This window comes from Cupressus sempervirens, chromosome 1, assembly GCF_028749045.1.
Source record: "Cupressus sempervirens isolate cs-2001-9-10 chromosome 1, ASM2874904v1, whole genome shotgun sequence".
NCBI classification, from domain to species: Eukaryota; Viridiplantae; Streptophyta; class Pinopsida; order Cupressales; family Cupressaceae; genus Cupressus; species Cupressus sempervirens.
The window spans coordinates 583,234,395-583,258,480 of record NC_143118.1 but is presented as its reverse complement, the minus strand read 5'-3'; the positions used below and the strand labels follow the sequence as shown (position 1 = coordinate 583,258,480).

At 32.9% G+C, this 24,086-nt stretch overlaps 1 protein-coding gene across 1 annotated transcript; it reads left to right on the top strand.

Moving 5' to 3' along the window:
- Positions 1-21,668: 21,668 nt before the first annotated feature.
- On the top strand, positions 21,669-23,724 carry LOC149578759 (Pentatricopeptide repeat (PPR) superfamily protein). The gene has a single exon (XM_089831335.1). The coding sequence runs from the start codon at positions 21,770-21,772 to the stop codon at positions 23,558-23,560; it is 1,791 nt and encodes a 596-aa protein (XP_089687461.1). The 5' UTR covers positions 21,669-21,769; the 3' UTR covers positions 23,561-23,724.
- Positions 23,725-24,086: the final 362 nt, after the last annotated feature.

The window sequence follows — 24,086 nt, the reverse complement described above, 5'->3', positions numbered from 1 at the left end:
TTCCTCCTAGCACAAGGTGGCCAAATGAATGTCATCTAAATACTAACCATAGGAGAAAATATAACTTTGTGGATGTTGAGAGATCAACTATAGCTAAATGGAGGGCTACCCAACCCAACTAGACCATGATATCCCTTTGAACAAGGTGATAATGAATCCTAATGGTGGTCATAATCCTACATTCAAAATTGTCATTGATCTCAGGAAATCTAGAGATGTCCTCAGAGATCATGTCCTCTTCTATCTTAAATCTAAGAACAATGCACTACCCAAAATTCCTCTGAGAACAATTGACATCCACTATGGAGTTTCACAAAGAGGGAAAACATAACATACATGATAACATATATATTCATATAATGATATGATCAAGGGAGTGTCAAAGCATCAAAAAGGAGACTCTCAATCCCCACACTATGCAATGAATATGAGAAGATAGGTAACCCACAAAAGAAGTGACTAAAAGAACACTAGCCAAACCTAGTTAGTCATGCATAAAGAACCTCCATCATTTCTCCTAGAGAGGAAAGTACAATGAAATTCAATACCAACAATAATGGTTAATCATCATGGGTGGACTAAGCCACACCCAACCAACAAAACAAACTATGCCAAGTAAGTGGAACACTCATGATCTAAATACCATAGACAAAGGGAAAATCGTAATCACTATAGGAATGTACATTAGAATATAATGCAAGCGTTCAATCTCAATCATAACAACACAAGTTATGCCTTATCATTTACTAAGAGCAATATTTACATCATGATTCTAATTAATGATTAAAAAAATGAAGCCTACTGAAATCAACCATTCATTTCTTAAAAATTACATAAAGATCATATCATTAACAATCTCACTTTAACATGGTAAACATTAGTAATAAGCCAATCAATTTATATAAAACATCCATACAATAAATATTTTCACTTTGATGCAACTACAACTCCAATAATGTTAATACACATCTACCTTATTAATAAATCACACTTTTTTCATATACATAACTAGAATTTCTCATTATTCAAATACGAAGACATTCTGATCTCAAATTCTTTTAGTTGGAAACAAAACAAATATAGTAGGCCCTCTATAATATTCTCCCTTGCACATACTATCAAAGGTTTTTATTGAACATTATAGAATCACACCAGCACAATATAGGGCTATCCGTACTAAACATTCAAAATAGTTACCATACGACTTGAAAAGAGAAAATCCAAATGTGGGAATTATCAAGACCAATAGTTATTCTAACAATGTGCATAATTCAACAATAAATCAAGTATTAATAATGTAACAAATAATTAGATAGAGGGTCATGATGATTAATCCAAACATAAAAGAATTTAAACTTAAATACTAGGTCACGTAACACATGGAATAATTCACCAAGAAAATAAAATATATCACCAAACATGAATACATTCACATAATCGTGACTTTTATCAATCACATCAAAGGGAGTAATTGCTACATGATACCAATGAATACAACATCCTAGTTGTGTGCATAAAAGTGTCACACTTCTATAAACCATTATTCTTGAGAGAACCCATGGAAGAGGGAGTTTTAAGAGTCGGCTTATAGCTCTCTATCTATGATGTGCCAAGCCTATGAGATGGTGGTTCTCAAATGAACCAAACTATGCAACCCTTGCAAGGTGCACCATAGAATGAGAGATTCAAAGAGTAAAGGCAAGAGTGCCAATATCCAATAATCTAGAATAAAATGTAATGCAAATGCAAGCTATTCTAAATGAAATGCAAGCTAACAAAAAGAACTAAGCTAAAGCATAAATGAAACTAAGTTAAAAAGTATGTCATAATGTAAGTAGAATGAGAGCTAAGATAAAATGCAAAAATGCAAGAATGCTCCAAGTCTCAAAATCACCAAGAAAACCTGCAACATAACAATAGCATGAGAGACAAAGATTTTTTGAATGAGGAGAGAACCCTCCCTTTTAAAGAAAAATAGACGGTAGAGATTAAGAGGCGAGATGAATGTAATCAAGGGTGGAGTTTGAAAGTGGGAGTGATCCATGTGCACAAGCATCTCAACCAATCACAATTAATGGTTGACTTTTGAGAGGGTTTGAAATGTGTGGAGGAGAATTAAAGTTATTTTAAAATAGAAGATTCCTCTCACATAGGAAATTGTGCATTCATGTGTAGATAAAAATATCTTTTCTTTTATTTCTAAAATAAAAGAATAGACCCCTCATAGAGTTAAAAGACCTTTTTGAAAATGTAGATTTTTCCAAAAAAAAATCGCTGATTTGCAACCAAAAATGACTTTTTATGAAAAACAAAGAAAAATTCATAACGGACACAAATCAAGTCAAAACAATCTGCACATGAGACTGAGACATGTGTGATGCATCCCCAACCTACAAAAAAATTTCAAATCTGAACTCAAAGCGGTTTGGAAGATATGCTCAAATCTTTCTAAAATAGGGTTTTGGCCTTCAAACAAATCTACACAAATGTTAGCCTTAAAACCAAAGTAAGAAACCTACAAAACCACCTGATTAGATCCAAGAAGTTGCTGTAAAAAACTAGAAATGATAATGTAATAAAAATGTGAGCAAGAAAATGGAGCTAGAAACTTGGTTCTAGCCCCACGATGGGCGCCAAAAATGTGTGCATAAAAGTGTCACACTTCTATAAACCATTATTCTTGAGAGAACCCATGGAAGAGGGAGTCTCAAGAATCGACTTATAGCTCTCTATCTATGACATGCAAAGGCTATGAGATGGTGGCTCTCAAATGAACCAAACTATGCAACCCTTGCAAGGTGCAGCATAGAACGAGAGATTCAAAGAGTAGAGGCAAGAGTGCAAATATCCAAGAATCTAGAATAAAATGCAATGCAAATGCAAGCTAACAAAAAGAACTAAGCTAAAGCATAAATGAAACTAAGCTAAAAAGTATGCCATAATGTAAGTAGAATGAGAGCTAAGATAAAATGCAAAAATGCAAGAATGCTCCAAGTTTCCAAAATCACCAAGAAAACCTGTAGCATAACAATAGCATGAGAGACTAAGATTTTTTGAATAAGGAGAGAGCCCTCCCTTTTAAAGAGAAATAGACGGTAGAGATTAAGAGGCAAGATGAATGTAATCAAGGGTGGAGTTTGAAAGTGGGAGTGATCCATGTGCACAAGCATCTCAACCAATCACAATTAATGGTTGACTTTTTTTGAGAGGGTTTGAAATGTGTGGAGGAGAATTAAAGTTATTTTTAAAATAGAAGATTCCTCTCACATAGGAAATTGTGCATTCATGTGTAGATAAAAATGTCTTTTCTTTTATTTCTAAAATAGGAATAATGCTTTATGTGCACACACTTAGGATAAGAGATGAGTGGAGAATTTTATTTAATTAAAAAGGAGGACATGTTCTTTTAATTAAATATGAACTTGGGATAAAGTCGTCATACCATAGATTATAATCAAATAAATAGATTTTTGAGGACTTGATCAAAAATAACCATTAGATAAATTATGGAAAAATGCTAAAAAGGGGGCTCATAGTCTAGATAACCATTTTTAGTTGATTACACTAGTAGCATTAGAGAACATACCAAGACACGCTAATAGTGAATCATGTAGATTGAAACCATACACATCATTTAAACACTAATCCATGCAACAACTTTCTCTCTAAAATTGCATTCCTTTACATGTCTTATGCAATACAATGCTTATATAATGCAAGGTGATCAAACAAGAGAAGCCTTTAGTACAACCACATAACATATTCAAAACACATAGGGAAATATCACTACAACATACACAAGTATAGTTCCGAGTAAAAGGTGTGACATGAAAATGGTCAACATTAACTTTTTCTATCAAGAAATGGTCATCACCATGGCAATTTTGATCTTTCACAAGGGTTGACTTGCTAAATTATTTCTGGACTTAGATTCTAACAAAGTTCACAATAATCACAACACAAGAGTAAATGCACGATGATGAAACAAGGGATGGTTGACATACAACTGCATAGGCTCTTCCTAGATGAGGGACATGCATAACACACATTAGGGGTCACCATAAATGGTTGCAACAATATAACACAACATACCTTATAAGAATATGGCCACAATTTCAGCATTGCACAAGTGACACTTACTCTTTAGGGTCAACATGGATTCTTTTCACTCAATGTAAAGTAAATACAATGCTTCAAAGAAAAATGTGTATTATTTCTCAAGAGATCAAGAAAAGCATGCAATTAGGGGACATAACTGATTAACCCAAATGGTCTATGATGATAATTTCACTATTTTTGTAATTAAGAATGTTTCCTTCCATACATATAATGGTGCAATACTATCACTTTCCTAAGAAAAATTCATTTTCAATGCAATTACCACAATGCCAAAATATAATTGACACAAATCAATTCAATTACTTTCACATTTAATGTGACAATCACATAAAATACTACATCACACTCCATTAAGGACTAATAAATAGACATACAAGCCCATGGATAGAAATCAAGAAGTCACCCTAACCAAGTAGGGTCACCCAAGAAAGTATACCATTCAAGGGATACCATGCATCTAATGCATCTAAGAATCAAAGTACACATATTAGCTATCATGGTAAAACCAAGGGTAACACAACTAATATTTCTAGGCAATTACACACGTAAACCACATAGGAAGTCTCCAAACACTTACAAGCTAGAAGAAACACACCAACAATAGATCCATAGTAATCTAAAGTGGTTCTTACACAAGGGTATCATTCATCCCTAATAGATGCAAGATCTATGCGGTGCTATTCATCCAACACATGCTACTTGGATTTGTTTCTCCTAAACCATTAATCATGCTACACCCTAGGTACCCAAGAAACAAGTTAGTGTTAACTCATGATGAAACTCATGTGTACTCATGCACCAACAACATCAACTATGTGGGAAACATGTAACTAGCGATAGTAGTGTATGAACTTGGGATCTAATATTATATGTAATATTCCACCAAGGAATCCTCAAAACATAGGGTAAACATGCACTATTTTTTCAAAATATTAACATGGACTTAATTAATCATTAGTGTGCTAACATAAGAACATTACATGAGCAATAAAGAAATATAATAATAATCACCAAAAATTTGCACACAAGTAGAAGTCTTAAACACTTACAAGGTCTCCATGACAACCCCACAACTTTCCATTAGAATGGATAAACACATTACCCACAATTTTTCACTAGAGCTTGAAGTTTGTCCAATGAACTAAAGAGACTTGACTAGTCCATCACCCACAATTGATAGTTGAGGAGACTAGGTTTATCTTCAAACCAACTAGGCAAGACAAGATTCATTTTATGCAAGCTCAAAACATGTTTGTAAATACATAAAAACCTTCACAAGGATAAAGTATAAAGGGTATTCTAAGCTCTAAACCAAATTTTCCACACACCCTATGCAAAATTCAAATTTGCATGAATGTCCAGGTTTGTAGGTATAAATACATAGTAAAAAGGAATAAATGTGCAATAGGAATTCATGTCTGCACAACAAGAATTCATGTATGTGCAATAAGATTCAAGAATTTGTAGAAGTATACGATATTTTCATAGTTTTATAAAAACTTAAAGGAAATACAAGAAACAAAAGATCGACTCTAATGTATGACCAAATAAACATGCCCTCTACATCGAGGAGTGACATATACACAAAATCATGACTATGCTCACTTAATATGATATGAATAGGGATAGAGAAGATCACACCATTCTTAGTACTATGCCATTAGATCTAGTTTACAACATATATGTCAGTCCCAAATAGCAATGTGTCACATCATTGACCATAGTTCTAGATAGGTTTTTGTTGATTCTATCCATCAGCTGATTTAAATTTTTTGTTGGTCTTATTAGTAATTGTGCTAGAAAATGTATACACCTTATGTATGACCTAATTTTTGGGTATTTTGGTAACATGGTGTGAAGACTTCATATTTATATATTTAGATTTAGTGGTAGCATGGTGATTATAATTGTAATACCCTTTGTAATATGGTTGATACATTTTGTGGCTAGGGTGACATACATATTTAGCCTTATTAGGTGCATATATAAACAAGGAAATCATTTTCTATTTGATGTTATAATAGGAAGATAGTTGAAGGTGGTGAAGTACAAATATGATTTTGTGAGTGTGTACTTGGTGGTAATGTATGTAAGAAAAAAATAGTGTATGAAGGATATCTATAACAGTAAGGAGACACCTTATACGCAAAGTTATAGGAGATCTAATTGAAGTATATTGGAAAAGAATATATAAAAGGATCTACTGCTAATGGTGGCAATTGTGATACTAGTTGGAATTGTTTCATGTATATTGAGATATAATTTATCAACTCACATCTTGTGTGTATGACATATTTTTGAAATAAATCTTTTGTATAAGGGTAGTTAGCCTAATATGCAACAAAATAAACAAAAATGAGAAAGTTGGCAGTGAGCCCTCTATAAAAGTCAATTTAACTAGTGTCTCCTTAACTAACTTTTACTTTCATGAAAACTAGCTTCTCCACGATTTTCCCATTTTTAGTTTCCACCTTATATCTAGTGTTAAGTTGTTTGTTAATCTTGTTGTTTGAAGTTTAAAACAATTTTAATTATATGAATGGTTTATGCATTATCAAATCAATAATGTTTTAAGAAAATGCTTTGAAATAACTAATTCACCCCCCACCTCAATTATTCATCATGTTTAACATGTTCATCATTATGAATTATCTTCCTCAAACATTGTATTACAAATATGACCTTGGGATTAGAGTTTTCAATTATCCTAATCATTGCTCAATTTTTTTAAAATCATGGAAAAAAATTTAACCTGTTTAAGAGGGAGTCTTAAGGACTCATCTTCGTCGTGAAAAAAGTGGGAAGATTTTTTCTCAATAAAAGGATTAATGTCATTAGAAGACATGTTGGTCTCATCAAGATTCTTCGGAAAAATAAAAGGCTTAGAATCAAACGAACCCATGAGTCTACAACTTCCCATAGTTAGAATGTTATAATTAGGCATTAGGGTTATAACACTCATACACAAGAGAATTCAATATGTATATGTATATGTATATGTATATGTAGATATACATGTATATGTACATGTACATATATATGTATATATACATATATATATATATGTATATATACATATATATATATGTATATATACATATATATATATATATGTATATATATATATGTATATATATATATATGTATATATATATGTATATATGTATGTATGCATATGTACATACATGTGTGTGTGTGTGTGTGTAACACAAATTTAAGATTGGAAAGAGATAAGCAATTCAATTTAAGCAAAACAACAATTATTTTATTGAAAAGAACATCTAAACATCAAATGTGAAGATCTAATATGAAGCATGCAAAGTAGATTTAGATATGCAAAGAGGATCCAACAACCAAAATCAGATGCGTTGGTTGGGCTACTTTTCATGAATCAAACATTTAGGAAGGAAGATGCTCCACTAGATTCAAGATGATACTCAAATGCTACGTAAGATAATGATCCTTCTCTGAAATATGAGATTATGAATATGGAAATAATAAATGATGTAATTTAAATGACTAATTAGGGAAGTTACTGAAAATTTGTTAAAAATAGACAAATACAGACAAACAAGAAGCAGAAAAATACATAAATAGAATCTAGAGCACAAATTCGAACTATAAGTAAAATCACCAAGATAAAAATGTAAGTTATAGGGTGAAACTCATTCTGCACCTAAGGGACATAATGTTATTGGTGTTCAATACCAAATGATTTCAGCTGAATTTTTATAAGGACTTCCTACTGTTCTTGTCTAGTAGCTTTGTAACTTATTTTTGCACAAAAAACAGGGAAAAATATTGTTTATGAACATGTATTTATAATAGTTTGATTGGTATGGATTATTTATACCATGTTCTCTTAGTGGAATGATATGCACATATCGATTAAAGATGAATTAGGGGATTAGTGTGTAAGCTTTTGGTTCCTAGATTTTTGGCTACAAGAACATAGACAATAATTTGTATTTGTTATAAAAAAAATTCCTTCTATCTAGTTTGCAACATAAGAAGAGTTGTGTGGGGATAGGAACATAATCGAACAATAACAACAAATTTATTGATCTCTATCTAATTTATATCAGGAACAAAGTTATCTATGGCAAGAATTTGAATTTGTGGTAGGAAGTCTTGAATGAAGCCAAGATGTGATACCACAAGAATGATAAATGATAATAGTCTTAAATGTTGAAATTTATATTTGATACAAGTGATTGACTATTAGAGTTATCAGTATTCAAAGAGTGTTATTGGAATGAGCTTTGAAGGTTGAAGGAAACATGAAATATTATAACTTCAATATATATTGTTATATTGAAACATGTCAAACTACAAGAAATAGTATTAAGAGTCTAAACACATGTAATATAATTAGCAACTTGGAAAGACAAAACCATTATTTCTCCTCAATTTGGTTAGCAACACGATTTGGAAAGACAAAGCCAACATGTAAAGAGTTGGATGATATTGAAATATAATTTTTTTTAAGCATCATTGATGGATAGAAGTTGGTGATAGTTTGTAGCTGAATACAACTTCTTACCTATAACACTTAAATATATATTCATTGATCGGTTGCGGAATGAGGTTTTACTGAATAATTTTATTAAGATATGAGATGAAGTGTATCAAATTCTCCTAAGAATGTTTATTTATCAATTTTTTTAATCTAAATTATAATGAAAGATCCAATGGATTAAAATGGTGTGTAGAGAGAGGGTAGAGGTAACAAGGATCTTAGTAATGTGGTCACAAATCTGATAAATGCTTGAAATGCATGTTTTAGAGAAGGCTTATCATTCGCAGATATTAAGAGAAAGAATCGACATTAGAATAGTTGTAATATGTGATTAGAAGGATAAATTGGGAAGTGAATTTAAATACCATTATTGAACTTATAATGCATTGTTGTCTGATTATAACAAATTACTAGTGTTTTGCATTAATAACAGTATATAAGGGTTTATATTATGAGTGAGATTTGAATATATAATTATAAATTGAAAATGTTATTGTAATGAGAATTTTATATTATAAGGTGGTATGTGAGCATGTTTTTTTTTACATTATTGTAGGACATGAACAAATTGATCGCGTCGAGTATGCATAGATGAATGGAATGCTTATTACAATAGCATAGAAGGTTGTTTGTATAGGTCTATCATGTTTCAAAGTTGTAGAGAAAAAGATGTGTATAGAATTCTATCTTGTTCATATGATTGTATGAGATTATAGAAGTTCATGACAGAATTATTCATGAATATTTGGATATTTTGAACTTGAACAAGTATGTATGCAAAAATTTGCAAACTGTCTAGAAGGTCAAATTATTGACTTTGAGATTACAATTGAATAATGATATAGATGATGTGTTGGTGTTCTTTTATTGATCGATAAAGGAAAGATGAATAATGGTAAAAGGTAATCAATGACCAACGATAATGTGTCTTATACAAATTATCATTCTCAAGAAAACCAAATTGTAAAGAAGTGACTAATGGAGTAGTGACATGATCTATGTGGCGTTGATCTGTATCAAATGCTATGTAAGGAAATAGAGTATTCCTTTGGTTTAAACTTTCATTTGTATCATGTTAAAGGTGCTAGTGTTTCTTGGAATAGGTGTTATAAAATTAGTAAGGTGTTGGTGCTCCTAGAGTGGGTACTTTGAATTTAGGCTAGTGATCCTTCATAAGGATATTCATAAAGTAGTTTTTAATTCTTAGGGATTTCCCACTATAAAACATTGTGTCAAGTGGTTAAATGTGTGCATTAGCTTCATTGTTTATGGTCTTATATTTGTTACATACACATTCAATATTGATGATGTTACCATATGATATGTTGTGTATGCTAATGAATTACATTTTTGAATGTTTAAAATTCTTATTTTATAAATAATTGATTCACTCCCCTCTAAGTAATCCTAGTATTCCAACACAAACTCCCTCATTTGGACTCTAATGCCATTTCTTGCTTCTCTAAGTAGGTTGGTGTATCTAGCATAATGATAAGTGTACACTTAACTATGAAATAAAATGACTATAGTGATACAAAGACTTGAACTATAGCGGTTAGAAAATGAGAGAAATGAGAGTTCAATTTATATAGTTTTGGAAATTAAATTTACGGATGTTATCAAACCACAATTAATGGATAGAATTAAATGCGAGAAATTTCATTTCCAAATGAATGAGGAAATAGAAATAAGATAGAGTTGCAGGAAAAAAATTATTCAACACATAATTCCATTAGCAAGTAGAGGATACAATAGAAATATGATAGAGTTAAGCAAAAATATTTATTTTCAACAACAATTGTCATTTGTATGTGAAGGAAAGGAAGAGTGATGAATAAGTTAAGTGGATGACCAAATGGAGCAAGGAAAGAGTTAAGTGAAAAAAAATAGTATGTGGGAGTTAGAAGTTGAGAGAAAAGTGGAAGGTGGAAGAGTTATAAGTGGAGATAAATTAACATGAAAAGGAGATAAGTGGAGTTAGAAATGAGAGTGGAACTTAATTATTAAAAATGATTACTCACATTGGGAAAAGTTGATTATAAATTTATTTAATTGCAAGAAAAGAAGAAAGGGCACACAAATAAATATACAAATAAAATTAGGATGAGAGGGAAAAAGTAAATAAATATTTGCCCATAGGACCATGATCAAATAATTAATGAAACTATCTAATCGAAGATAAATTGATAAGACATGGTGAAATTAGAGGACAAAAAATAGTAATTATTGATGAAAACCAAACACACAATATAAAAGGCATGTTAAAAAAGGGTCATATGCATTACCCATTTTACTATCTACAAGTAGCGGTGATTGATATTATCTTTCTTATCATTTATGATGTAAGATATTCTTGCAAATCTATTCTAGGTTGTAGGGTGATTAGTTCATGATGACTGACCTATAGAGAATTTGAGTATATTCTATATTTTAATTTGAGAATTTAAGTAAAGGGGTTGGTGCTCTAAAGGTAACTAGTGATTCTTGTGATCAAAGAGAGAGATTTTCCAGTGAGGTATAAATATATCCAATGAGGTTTTGGTTAGTAATTCCTGACAAAAATGATCTTTAATAGTACTATTTTACCCTTTAAGGATTTTCCACTCAAATATTGGTGTCATATTGGGTGCATCTCTAACTCTTGTGTTTCATGATTTGGTAAGTTTTGATGCTATGAATTTGGTGCCTAATGAGCTAATAACATGTTGTGATGTTGTCGTGATTAGGTCTTCATTTGCTAAATAAGTTAGATCATTGGTTCACCCTTAGTGGTTTGGGGTATTCCAATAGCTTGGGCTATGGGTTTATTACCCATTGGCCTCGGGTTTGAATTCCAGGCTCGTGCTTGATGCATGTGATTTGTGAGCTATTGTGTGCATTTGAGTAGATTATCCTCATCCCTTCATAACCCCACCATCCTCACCCTTTCATAACTCCCAACCCCTCTCCCCCCCCCATAAAATGTGGAACTAGAGTAGTGAATACTCATGATGAAAATAAGTCAAAGTAATTGGTTTGAAATTTTAAAAAAATAGATCTAATTGAAATGATAGGGAACAAATTTATTGTTTTAGTAATATAATATAATAAATAACCTTATATTGAATTTATAATAGATAAAAGATGATGATTAAATCATAAAATAAAGTTACTTGAGCTGAATTTGATTAATGCAAACAAAGAAAAGAGCAATCTAAGAGAAAAATTGTTGGAATGAAAGGTAAAATTAGAGTTACTTAAAAATGGAGTTGTCAATGTTGACGCTAAAATTCAAAGGCAAAGGCCTAGGAACTAAAAATGTAGAATTAGATTATTGGCTAGAGAACTACAACGTATAACATTTCACATATTGGAGTAAGTTTGCACTTGTGATTCAGTTCTTAGATATTTCTGGATGTATTTTTTCTGATAGTAAAAATTTCAAATATGATGTCAATAAAACTTATTCACATTATTGATCTGTATGTTTGAGTTTTATAATGGTAATTAATCCCTTAGCTTGAAATGGAAAAATTGAGATGTATAGAAACTAGAAATGGTGGAAGCCAATTATTGATTACCTTGTTCAATGTAAATTAAAATTGAACTATAAAGAAATATTCTTTACAATATAAATAATTAAATACTCTTTACCATTGGAATGGAGGTGGTTTCTGAGATGGGTTGTATTACAACCAACATAACTTTTGGTGGTCTCCATTAAATACAAGGTGTGCCACTTTGTCAAATTATGGACTTCCACACCATGTTCTTTCACAAGTGCGATATTTGTACCCTAAAGGACCATATTTCCAAATCTACTATATTTCTATAGAGTTGAGAAGATACACAAGATCAATTTCACCTCACTCGTCAAGATTGCGACACTTTTGAATTACTAGTTTCTCTTTTGCTAGCCGAACACTTACATAAGATTGATGTCACTAGCCTTACTTTCTAGTGGAATGATTGATATTGGTATCCAAAGATTGCATTTTAAAGATAAAAACCTCAATAGGGACATTGTTGGCGATAATGTTGTATGATGTGAAATCGGTGTGCAAGAGATATAAAACCAAAGCTAAACATTCAACAAACCAAAGCAATAACAACAAATATGATTTAAGACCATAAAAGAGCTACAATAAGAAAATCAAAGAAGAAATCCTAAAATTGAATAGCTCCTTTGTTGTATGGATTTCATCCAAGATTAAATGTGTGGTCAGTGGTTGCTCCATGCTTCAAAAATGGATGTAATGGTGGATGATCAATGGAAATTCGAGTATAGCAATGGTGCTTTGATAGTTTTTGGGCTCTCAAAATAACATAATAACTTTACTAAAATAGTGGATCCATTGTGAAGGATACATGGTTCAATCGATAAGCCAAGGGCAAGGGAAATAGATGGCTAAGATGCAAAGTAGAGAAATTGTGAGGGAGGGTTAGGATTCCATGGAAAGATGAGCACATGGATTGTGCTTTCTCAAATCCATAGGCTCACAACAAGTGTTGCGAGGAGATAGTATTTATGGAGGGATATTTAAGTAAAGGAGGTGTGAAATGGACATTAGTGTTCCTTGGTGGGAGAGCGAGATGTGGCATGAGAGTGCACTTTGGGTGCCTTTGATTTATGCAAGTGGTCAGGGAGAGGTAATTAGATAGATAAAGGGGGTGATGTGGTTAAGATAAGAGGGTTATGTGGCTTGGTTAAGGAGGTGATGTGGCTAATTAATGGATTTTTTTAGAAAAATGGAAGGTGGAGGAGTTAATTTTAAATAAATTGAATTATCTAATTAAGAAAGGGTAATTATTGGTGCATGAGTTGGGTTAGACTAATTGTTGGGTTGAGGGTTAGTATGAGGTTGAGGAATTTAATTAATCAAATTAATTAAATAGAAGGAGGAATTTGGAATTAAATTAAATAGCTTGTGTAATTTATTTAGATTTTTTATATATGTAATGGGTTGAAGCCTAGATTATTTATTTAGTATTTATTTATGATTTTTGTTAATATTAATTATTGTGTTAATCTGGAGTAGATTCAAACCCCAATGAGAGGCTCACAATTTACCGTTGCATTGTGTTGTGGTTTCACAATGCACACCCCATTTCTCTTAGAAATGAGGACCCCCTAGTATAATTTTTTGCTTTCTCAAATCCCTAGTCTGTGGTCTGAGTCATTTTTAGCATTCTACCTAGAGTCTAGGTCTTGTTTTGTCTTTTGCCTGAGAAACCCATGTGCCAAAATTCAAAGATTTTTGAAGAAAATGTGATTTTATAGTAGGAGTGCATTAGTGCACCTAGCTCACATGCACACCTATCCAAGGTGCGCTAGTGCGCTAAATGTACTAATGCGGGAGCACTTCCCTTTGCAAGTGCACACTTGCACACATGCACAAGTGCACACCTCCAAAGGTGCACTCCATTACGGGCCTATAAAAGCCTTGGGCCCCCTCCTTCCTCACTTATTGTTTCTTCCAATTGTCAAGGAGCACACCTCCGCACCCTCAAAGGTGTGCTTTATCTCCAAGACCTGCACATACAAACATTGAACACAAAGGTTAGAAGGTGCGCACCTAGTGCACCTATCCAAGGTGCGCAAGCTGCTCAGCTTTTCTCACAAAATTTAACAAAACTTTAAAAAATGTAACACATTCACCTAAGTGAAAGGTGTGCACATGCGCACCTTTCAAGAACTTAAACTAACTAGCACCTTTTGCATAGTTAGGATGCGCACATGCGCACCCCATAAGGTGCGTAGGTGCACAACCTTATTGTTTTAGTTTTTTTTAGTGGGTTTATCACACCTACCGCACCCTCAAGGTGTGCAAGGTGCACCAAATAATTATTTATTAAGGCAAAAATAGGTTTAATTAAGTGTTCTAAGATGTTTTGGCATTCTAGGATAGGTTTTTTAGGATTTAGGGTTTGTTTAGGGTTTGATTTTCAGCCTCCTAGACCAATGTTTGCTTCTTTGTGCAAATAAAAAAGGCATTCTTGACTTGTTAGGGTCATAACTTTTGATCTAGAGCTCGGAATTCAAAACTATTTATATTGTTGGAAAGAAGAACTAAAAATTTAATTTCAGTCCCTAAAACAATGAGCCCTCGGCTACCCATTTTTAGGGACCGATGAAAGTTTAAACTTGAAATTTTAAGCAAAAGACTTCCAAAAAAACTAGTTAAAAAGACCTAGAAAAACTTGTTAAAAAAGACATGGAAAAGTTTCAAACATTTGATCTTTCTGGATAATCTAGATCACCCGATCTCTGACCCGAAAGGATTGGTTAGTTGGTGAGAAGAAAAGATCAAAGATACAGAGGTTGGACACATGAACCAGAACAGGTTCCTCATCTTATGCAACTATTAATGATAAGATTCAACACATGTACCTTGGGATTTTAGATAGAAGAAGCAGGAGTTGAAATCTATGAAAATGTTTGGCTATAAAGAGGGTATAAACCATAAAAAAAGGAAAAATAAGTACACTAGAGTGCTCCTAGACCTTGTCTGAGAAAAACCTAGAAACCGTTCTCAAAACTAAGAACTTTGATTTTTTGGCGAATTGAGCACCTTGCACAAATTTCACTAAGGTGTGCTTCTCCCAAGTTGTGAAAGGTGCGCAAGGTGTGCATCTACCATGGTGCACTTCTCTAAAGGTGCACTAGAAGTTTTTGAAGAAGTTAGAGGTGCATCGACAGTTAAGTACCAGTTCTAAATTTAGAGCTTTCTATGCACTGGAAATGCATTCTAATAGCAGTTCAACTCCTACAAACATCTAGAGAAGGTTAAGCTTCTATTTTTAGCATCTCCAGAGACTCCTACATCATCTAATAACTTTTCTTCTTCTTATTTTCTCATGCTTTCTTTGTTTTAAGACATGTAAAGGCTCATGCACCCATTAAATGATATAAACAAGGGTGGAGTCCTACTTAGCACCTCTTAGAGAGTCAGTTTGTATATATTTTGATTTTTTTTATTAGTTTTAAGGATATATTTGCATGAAGGAATCTCTCACTTTCAACACAAATTGAGGAGACATTTTCTTATAAATTCAGGAATGTAACATGTATTTCATGTTGTTATTTTGATGCAATAATATATGCTTTTGGTGCTCTCATTCGAAGTGTATTTATTCTTGCCTAAGTGTGTTATATTTTGTGAATGTATGTTCATGGAGTGTAATTGAGCCAATAGTTTTATTGTGTTGTTTTGATTGTGTGATCTTTTAGTTTTGGTGTTTGCCACATGGTTACGAATTTTGCAGACATACTTAGTTGGAGAAGAGATCACCATATTGTTCCTACATAGTATTTTGTCTCGCACAAGTGCACTTTCCATGGCCTTGCGATTTGATGAAAAGTGAAACATCTTACGGTTACTGAACTCCCATTGACGATTGCATTAGTGGAATTAAGGAAGCATTGTTCCTATTTTCACTGGTTACCTACTAATCTTTTCAAAGGCTTAACTTGTAGATGTGTTGTTTTCATGGCTTATGTCCATAAGGGATTTACTTTTCAAGTCATTTTCTTAAACTTCTTGTTACCCTATTTTCATTAGTTGTTTTTACAAACACTTAGTTAATTTAGGAATTCATATAGTTGCATAGTTAAAACTACATTCATTATTAAAAAAAAAAACAAAAATATATTTCTTTTTGTGTGGTTATTTGTTTTGAAACAACAAGTAGATTGGTCATCTTATCCAAAATTGGTTCGAACTAGCAAAGGCCTCTTTGTCAACAAACACATTTATTTTCAACTAAGCGGATTCTAGTAGGTCGCAAAATCACCCAGAACCTTGGAGTTGATCCCAGATCAACTTTTCAAGAGAGGAGTTCGAAAGGATTCTTGCCATTAAGCATCATGCAAAACGATAGCTCAACACGTTGTAGGCTCTTACCTTGCAATTTATTTAATTTAACAAAGGAATGAGAATTTAAATAATAAATTAAACTAGTGGTTGTCATTTGAGTATAATTGGACCATAGTCAATTAATTTAATTAATTGATTAGGGGACAACTTAAATTAATTTAATATTTAATATTTAATTAAGAATGCCTTAGAAGATGACTAAGTGTGATTTCTTATTGTGTGATCAGATTTAGGTGTCTACACGTCACTTGCCTATGGTGAAGGTTTTGAACCAAGCTTGGCATTTACAATCTTCACATTCTACCTAGAGGCTACATATTATAATAGACTAACATGCTATTTTAAAACCCAAAATAACACATTGTGCCTAATTCTTTTCCAAAGCTTTCCATTAGAGTCTTGCCTCCATCATTTGGGTATCCCAGATCCTTGTTGCCTTTTTTGTAGTGGGTCTATGTCCTTCCTTCACTTGTTTTGGTTTTGTTGTAAGGCTTAAAATTATTGGACTTGGATCCATGATTTCTTTTGTCCATTTTGCCCACATTTTTTTTCATAGTATATGGTTCTTCTAGGAGATAACCCTAGTCTTCCTTTTCCTTTCCTCCAACTATGGTACACTTTTAGAATAAAAATTCACTTTTCCATTTGGAAAGAGAAAAATGCAACAATTTTCTCAAACACCTTAATTGATTATAATGTATCTTTTTTTGCTAAAGCTTGCATATGCAATAATGTGAATTTACATATACAAGTCTAAGCAGATAAGGTGACCCACTTGCAAAAATTATTGCAGCATTGAGTAAATGATCCATGTATAGTGATTAAAGTTCCCCCAAAAGCTAATGTAAATCTAGTAGCCATTCCACTTTTTGTGGTCGTCACTGGGGTTAAATCTCTTCTCAGTGGCATATTGACACTTCTTATTCTCATCCTTCTCATCTCCATTCATCCCATTGTCAATTATCACCTCATAGTTATATTGTTTCTCCATGTCATCGTAGATCTCTATTAGCATGGCCTCCAAAAGAATGTCCTACTTCACCCCACTTGGTTTGGCCAACTTTGGTGGTCATATAGACTGACCTTCATCTTCTAAAGGGTACTCCAGGCTGGCTTTGCATATCTCCTAGTGACGAGAATATAAAGAGGTCAATGAGGATAATGTAGATGGATAGAAATTCCTAGATCCTGAACTAGATCACAAGCCAGGGTGGGGAAAAAGAATGATCTTGTTAGGATTGTGTAATACTAATAGGGAGATTGAATTTGTGTTGTGATCTTTTTAATGAACTTAAATCAATTGCATATCCATAAAACTATAGAAATGAAATGTAAACTACAATACCACAAAGTAAACATCCATAAACTCATGACACACATGATTTTTGTATGGCAATTTGATAAGGGAAAACCATGGTAAGGATAGAACCCACAAATATTATTTTGTAGAAGTAATAACCCTGTTAAAGGTTTAGTTACAATAGGTGTGAATGCATAAGCATTTAGTCTTACAATCTATAGTACACTACTCAAATACAAAAGAAATGGGTTACAACCAAATTGATTACAATATAAGGGATACAACCCCAAATTGGAATATAATTGAAAAACTAAACTAAGGAGTACCATTACCTATGCCAAAATAGTTCCCTATAGGTGCAATATGATCAACCTAGACTTAATATTCTACCTCTTCAAATATTCAACAAGTCAACAACACATCATAAATCAAACACAAACTCAACCTCTTATACCGGATCTCAAGATCATGACTTTAGCAAGTTGACTTCAACACCAAAATAAGTAACATGTAGAACATTGGACAATACATCAATCAAATCTTCATGCTAACCTCTACCAAAGGTATATGTGATGTGACAAGGTCAACTTAACCTGAATCAATTATCAAAATGATTGGATTGTCGATATGATAGGATCATTGATCAATCCAACAAGTCACTTTCACTACACAAAACATGTCTCTCTCAAACTGATACTCAATTCATTACAACTTCTTCACACTACAACATTATAACATGTGGCCATAGGAATATATACATCATGACCTCTACAATCATCCTGTAGCCATGCAATACAAGATTCTTCAACATCTTCCCATTCCAATCCAAAAAGTGACCTAGTATATTGCCCTATATACTCATACTTAGTTGATTTCATGAAGTATTAACCTTATATCATATTTCCACAATCCATTTAAATAAAAAAATTGTTTCTAGATTAAATTGTGGATGTTTTTTCAACATCAACATTTTAGATCACACTCCATGAGCTATCATTAGGATGAGAGAAGCAAGAGTCAAAAAAAACATACACAATTGTATCCAGAAACAAAAAAAATATTTTGTCAAGTATACTTTCAGTATCTCCAAAATTTGTCAAGTGACTAAGATAATATAATGTAATTGCCATCAATGACAACATACAAAGCATATGTAACAATGTCTCTTATCAACAAATCTAGACCCTCTAGCACCTTTGACTACGACTTTCATTGCTTGAGGGTGTTTCCTTTTTTGGCTAGACCCATTAAGTTTTAATGCCACTCTTGTTATTGTGGTTTTTGAACTTTTCTTATGTGACTTTCAGGGAATGATTTTTTCTATTGAATATCCTTTACAAATCTTGTGTTCATTGGGAGACTCCGAGAGTCACAACTTAGAAAGCCACAAGGATGTCTCTTCTATGATTTGAACCATGGTCTCTCCCCAATGAGAATACATTACTTCAACCAACTATGCTAAAGCCCTTGAACGTTTATAAGACCGATTGTTCCATTATTATTTTTGATTTAACTATATAATTTCTTTTAAATTAATTTAAATAATTAATAATTTTATCAAAATTATTTAAATACAAAATATTACTAATAAATAATAAATGATAAATAATTAATGTCTTTAAATAAATTCTTTAAATACACATCTTTACACAATGAAATGAAAATTTGAAATTAAGAGTTAAATTATAAAATTAAAGGCTAAATCCTCCCTTACAAGCTTTATCTACAAGTATAATCCACCTCAAAAATAATATTCTAAATACTAAATTAATAATATTTGAAACCTTATGATTAAAATTAATAATTACAATGAATCTTTGAAATTGAGAATTGAATCTTAAAATTAAAATTAAAGACCAAATCTTTCCTTATAACTTTTATCCACGTACAAGACTGCATGTATAATCCACCTTGCAAAACAATATATTAAACACTAAACTAACAAGAGCTCTTTGTGAGCTAGAGTCCCTGCCTTTCGGGGTTATAGTGGGGTTGTAGCTCCCAGTGTGTGTTCAAAAGGAAAGCATCACGAAATGCCTTGTAGTGTGCCATAGCTATGAATGTATTAGTTTAGGATAAAATTCTATAGTGTTTTAAGCATGTCTTGTACTAACATGTAGCAACATGAGTTATGTATTCCTTTGTGTAGTAAACCTAACTGCAATGTTGATCATTTATTTAATGTTAGTAGTATAAATATGTAGAAATATAAAAATAATATATTGTTCAATATAATAAATGTTTAAAAGTAACATGGCTATTATTTTTATTTTTATTAGAATGGTTGTAAGAGAAATAGATTATTTTGTTGTTAATAATATTTGTAGAATAGATATGCACTAATATAAACAATTTGAACTTATCTACTTATATAAGAGTTACCTTTCCTAAACATGATTAAATTGAAACCCTGGTTTTGCTTTGTCTAAGACTTTTACATTGCTATAACTATGTTGCCTTTAGTACTACACTAAATACTTTTGTTCTCTAGGCCTTGTTCTAACTTCAATTTTCTCAAAGGTTTTATAATTTTTAAAATTATAAGTGTGCTTTAGCATTTGTATATTTTATTAAGCTCAGGGATATGATGTTTGGCATTAATTAATGAATTTGACATTGAAATATAGATTGCTTGAAGCATATGCAAAAATCAGAAATGACTTATGTGAGAAATTGATAGTATGCTATAGTAAGACACATCCTATCTTGTATATATGGTCTACTAAGTATTCCACTTCACATAGGGGCATCCAAACAAACTTTTCTTTTAAGAAATGAAGGACTTTTATAATGTATGTGAAACCTAGCAGTGTGTAACAAACCTTCAACCATTCAATTCCATTTCATTAAGGATTTTTTTCGAACACTTTACCTGCAATTTCCAGGAATCTACAAATAGCACAAACAAATCATAAGATTGAATCTAGAAATAGCTCAAATAAATTATATGTTGTAATTCCTTTAAACTCCGTGACTCTACATGAACTCAACATTCTGGAAACCTTAATCATTTAAACATTGTATGCCTTTTCGGACTCTGCAAAAGCGAGGACAATACTTACTTGATCTACGAGTGCGCAAGGGTCTGTCTCAGAGTATAGTAATGACAGGTTCCAAGAACATTTGTTATGGACCAAAATGGGGCAGTAGTTGGGGGATCGAATCCCAAGTAGAGCTTGAAGGGTTTTATGGATTTTAGTTTGGGAGATGTTTATCCCTTCAATATGGCTCAGGCTGTTGCTCAACTAGCTGTAGAATGTGTGGACCAAGATTTGAATCTGTCCATGTGTTCTACCTTGTAAATTATGCATTGATAGACATTTATCTATCCCATAAATTATATATTGACAGGAAGACATTGATGATAATTGACACAGCTAATAAATTCTGACAAGAATATTAACTCCATCCTTTATTGTTTGAATTTTTTTCAATGTTTTGTGATTCTTAAAAATAGATTTATGCCTAGGAAAATAAGCTTGGACCAATCAGAAAAAAAGTTTTTTGTTCTGATAAATAAATTTAAAAATATACACTGCAAAACTTTAGACAAAACTTTAAGAAATGATGATTGTTTACTCAAAAAAGGAATAAATAAAAGGTCAAATAAAAACATTAGTTCCCTACCTCATATTAATAATATTTAGAATCTTATAATTAAAATTAATAATTACTTTAAAACTAAATTAAATATTAGAACTATAGATTTGTAATAGACAATAGGCCTCGGTAGCTCAACACATATATTCATTCCTCACACGCCCCTTCCCGCTTCCCCCGTGCCTCGTGAAGTAGGTCATTCATTGCTGTTGCTCTCCCAAAGCCCCCCAATTAAATATTAGAACTATAGATTTGTAATAAACGAAGTAAAATTAGTGTTTACAAATACACTCAACTACACAGTTAGCCGTGTAAAATATCTCCTACTTATCGAGGGTTCTGTAGCAGCAACTTTGATATGTGTAAGCAGAGACAATGGAGTTCTCAGTATGGAGAAATCTCCTGACACCAATACTGAGGAACAATAGCATTAGGGATTTGCCTTTCCCAAATGCTTATTTCTCTATCTTCATCGCCAGGGCTGTTTCGACAGTGTCTCACTCGCTGCATGATGAAAGAGAAGAACAGGATAACAATAAATTCATATCAACAGTCTGCGACATTGTAAAGCAAGGTAGCGATTGGGACATTCTGAGCCATCGTGTGGATATAATCAGATTGACTCACCAAACTATTGATAAAGTTTTGCTCTGTTTGCAGTTGGATTCGCCGAAATCCTTCAAGGATGCCAAATTGGCCCTCAAGTTTTTTCACTGGGCAGCTCACCGTCATCAAATTCAACACACACTTCAGTCCTACTCAATCACAATTCAACTCCTCATTGCAGCAAGTATGTTCATTCACGTCAGGCCTTTGCTCGATACCCTCATTCTCAAGCATTCCCAAGGTAACATATTTGAAGCATTTATTAATCTCTATAATTCCGCAGGCACCAGTTCTGTAGTATTTGATTTGTTAATACATGCATATGCAAAAGCGAGGATGTTTGGGGAGGCTATGTCTACTTGTCGTCTTATGAAAAATCATGGACTTGTCCCAACTCTCCGGGCTTGGAACACTTTTCTCCATGTAGTGGAAAAATCTGACCAGACTGAAATGGTTTGGGAAATATATGAAGAAATGCTAGGGTTTAGGGTATACCCAAATAAAATAACTGTAAAAATATTGATAGATGCCCTCTGCAAGCAGGGCATCCTGCAGGAAACAATCGAATTGATGGATAAAATTCAAAGGAAAAGAAGTTCAAGTACTGATGTTGTTAATACAGCCCTTGTCAGACGTGTGATGGAACAAGGGAGGTTGGAGGAAGGAACCATTCTTCTGAAAAGAATGGCGAAGAAAAGTCTGATTTCAACACCCTTTGCTTATGGTTTGATCATTTATGGTCACTGTAAAGTTGGTAACTTACAGCAGGCCTTGGATATTCACGAACAGATGGTTATGAGAGGGCTTAATGCTAATGATTTTACTTACACTGCACTAATCGGCGGATATTGCAGCGAGGGAAGGATTGAAGAAGCAACAGACCTTATGATTCATATGAAAGAGCAAGGCCTTAAACCTTATGACCTAACATACAATTCCCTTATTCAAGGCTGTTGTAAAGTAGGGGGCCGAGAAGAGGAGGCCATGAAATTAGAACAGGAAATGCTGGAAAAGGGCTTTTTGCCTAGTGTTTTAGTCTGTAATGCCCTAATTTATAATCTCTGCAAAGGGTGTTGTGTTGCTACAGCCAATCGCATGTTGACAATATTGCTGGACAAAGACTTCACTCCAAATGAAGTTACTTACAGCAATTTAATTGATGGCTATTCCAAGGAAGGGAAAGTGGAAGAGGTGTTGAAATTGTATTACGAGATGGACTACAGAAACCTTACACCTAGTCCTCTGACCTTCAATCTCATTTTTAGATGCCTCTGCATGAACAAAAAGTTTAAGGAAATGGAAATGATTCTGCAAGTAATGTCAGAGAGAGGTCTTATGGTGAACAGTTCCCTTTGCAGGACAGTGGTTAAGGGATTGTGTGAGATAGATAAGAACAACAAAACTCTTCAGCTATATGACGAGCTTAATAATGAAGGATATGTTCCCGATTCTCGTAGTTTTGCCCTTCACATCAAGGGTCTATCTAGCCACGGCGAATTGCAGAATATAAATGAGCTTTTGAATAGAATGGAAGAATTTGTATTGAAATCAAGTGTATGATGACACTTAGAATGCACGTGCTCTGATTTAATAATGGTTTTACTGATTATATAACTATGTGTGTCACACAGTGGCTTCTGGAAAAAAATTGACGGTAAAATGTATCAAATGCTCTCGTTGGACACTATAAGCTGTTTTTGTTATATAAGTTAATTTCACTCTCACACGGACTCATTTTGGCCATTGCACGCCTTATCTGGTGCATACATTGTGTGGACTGGAATTTGGGCAGGTTTTAGCTCAATCCGTTTGTGAAAGTACTTAAATTGACTAGGGCTAATTGATCCTCCTTAACATATTGGACTTGACAGTTCAAAGAAATGGTTAACTGGCAAGGATCTGGAGGTCCAATTAGTATTTGGGCTGATTATGTCTGTGTACTCAATGGACCTTGGTTTGACGTGTAATTTTTGTAGACTTTCATTTGAACTGCGAGTTAATAATTGTATGTTTCGTATCGAGAATAAATTTTCTAAGGAGATCTCTGTCATTCAATTTAAAAGGACCAATGACGCTGGTCATTGGT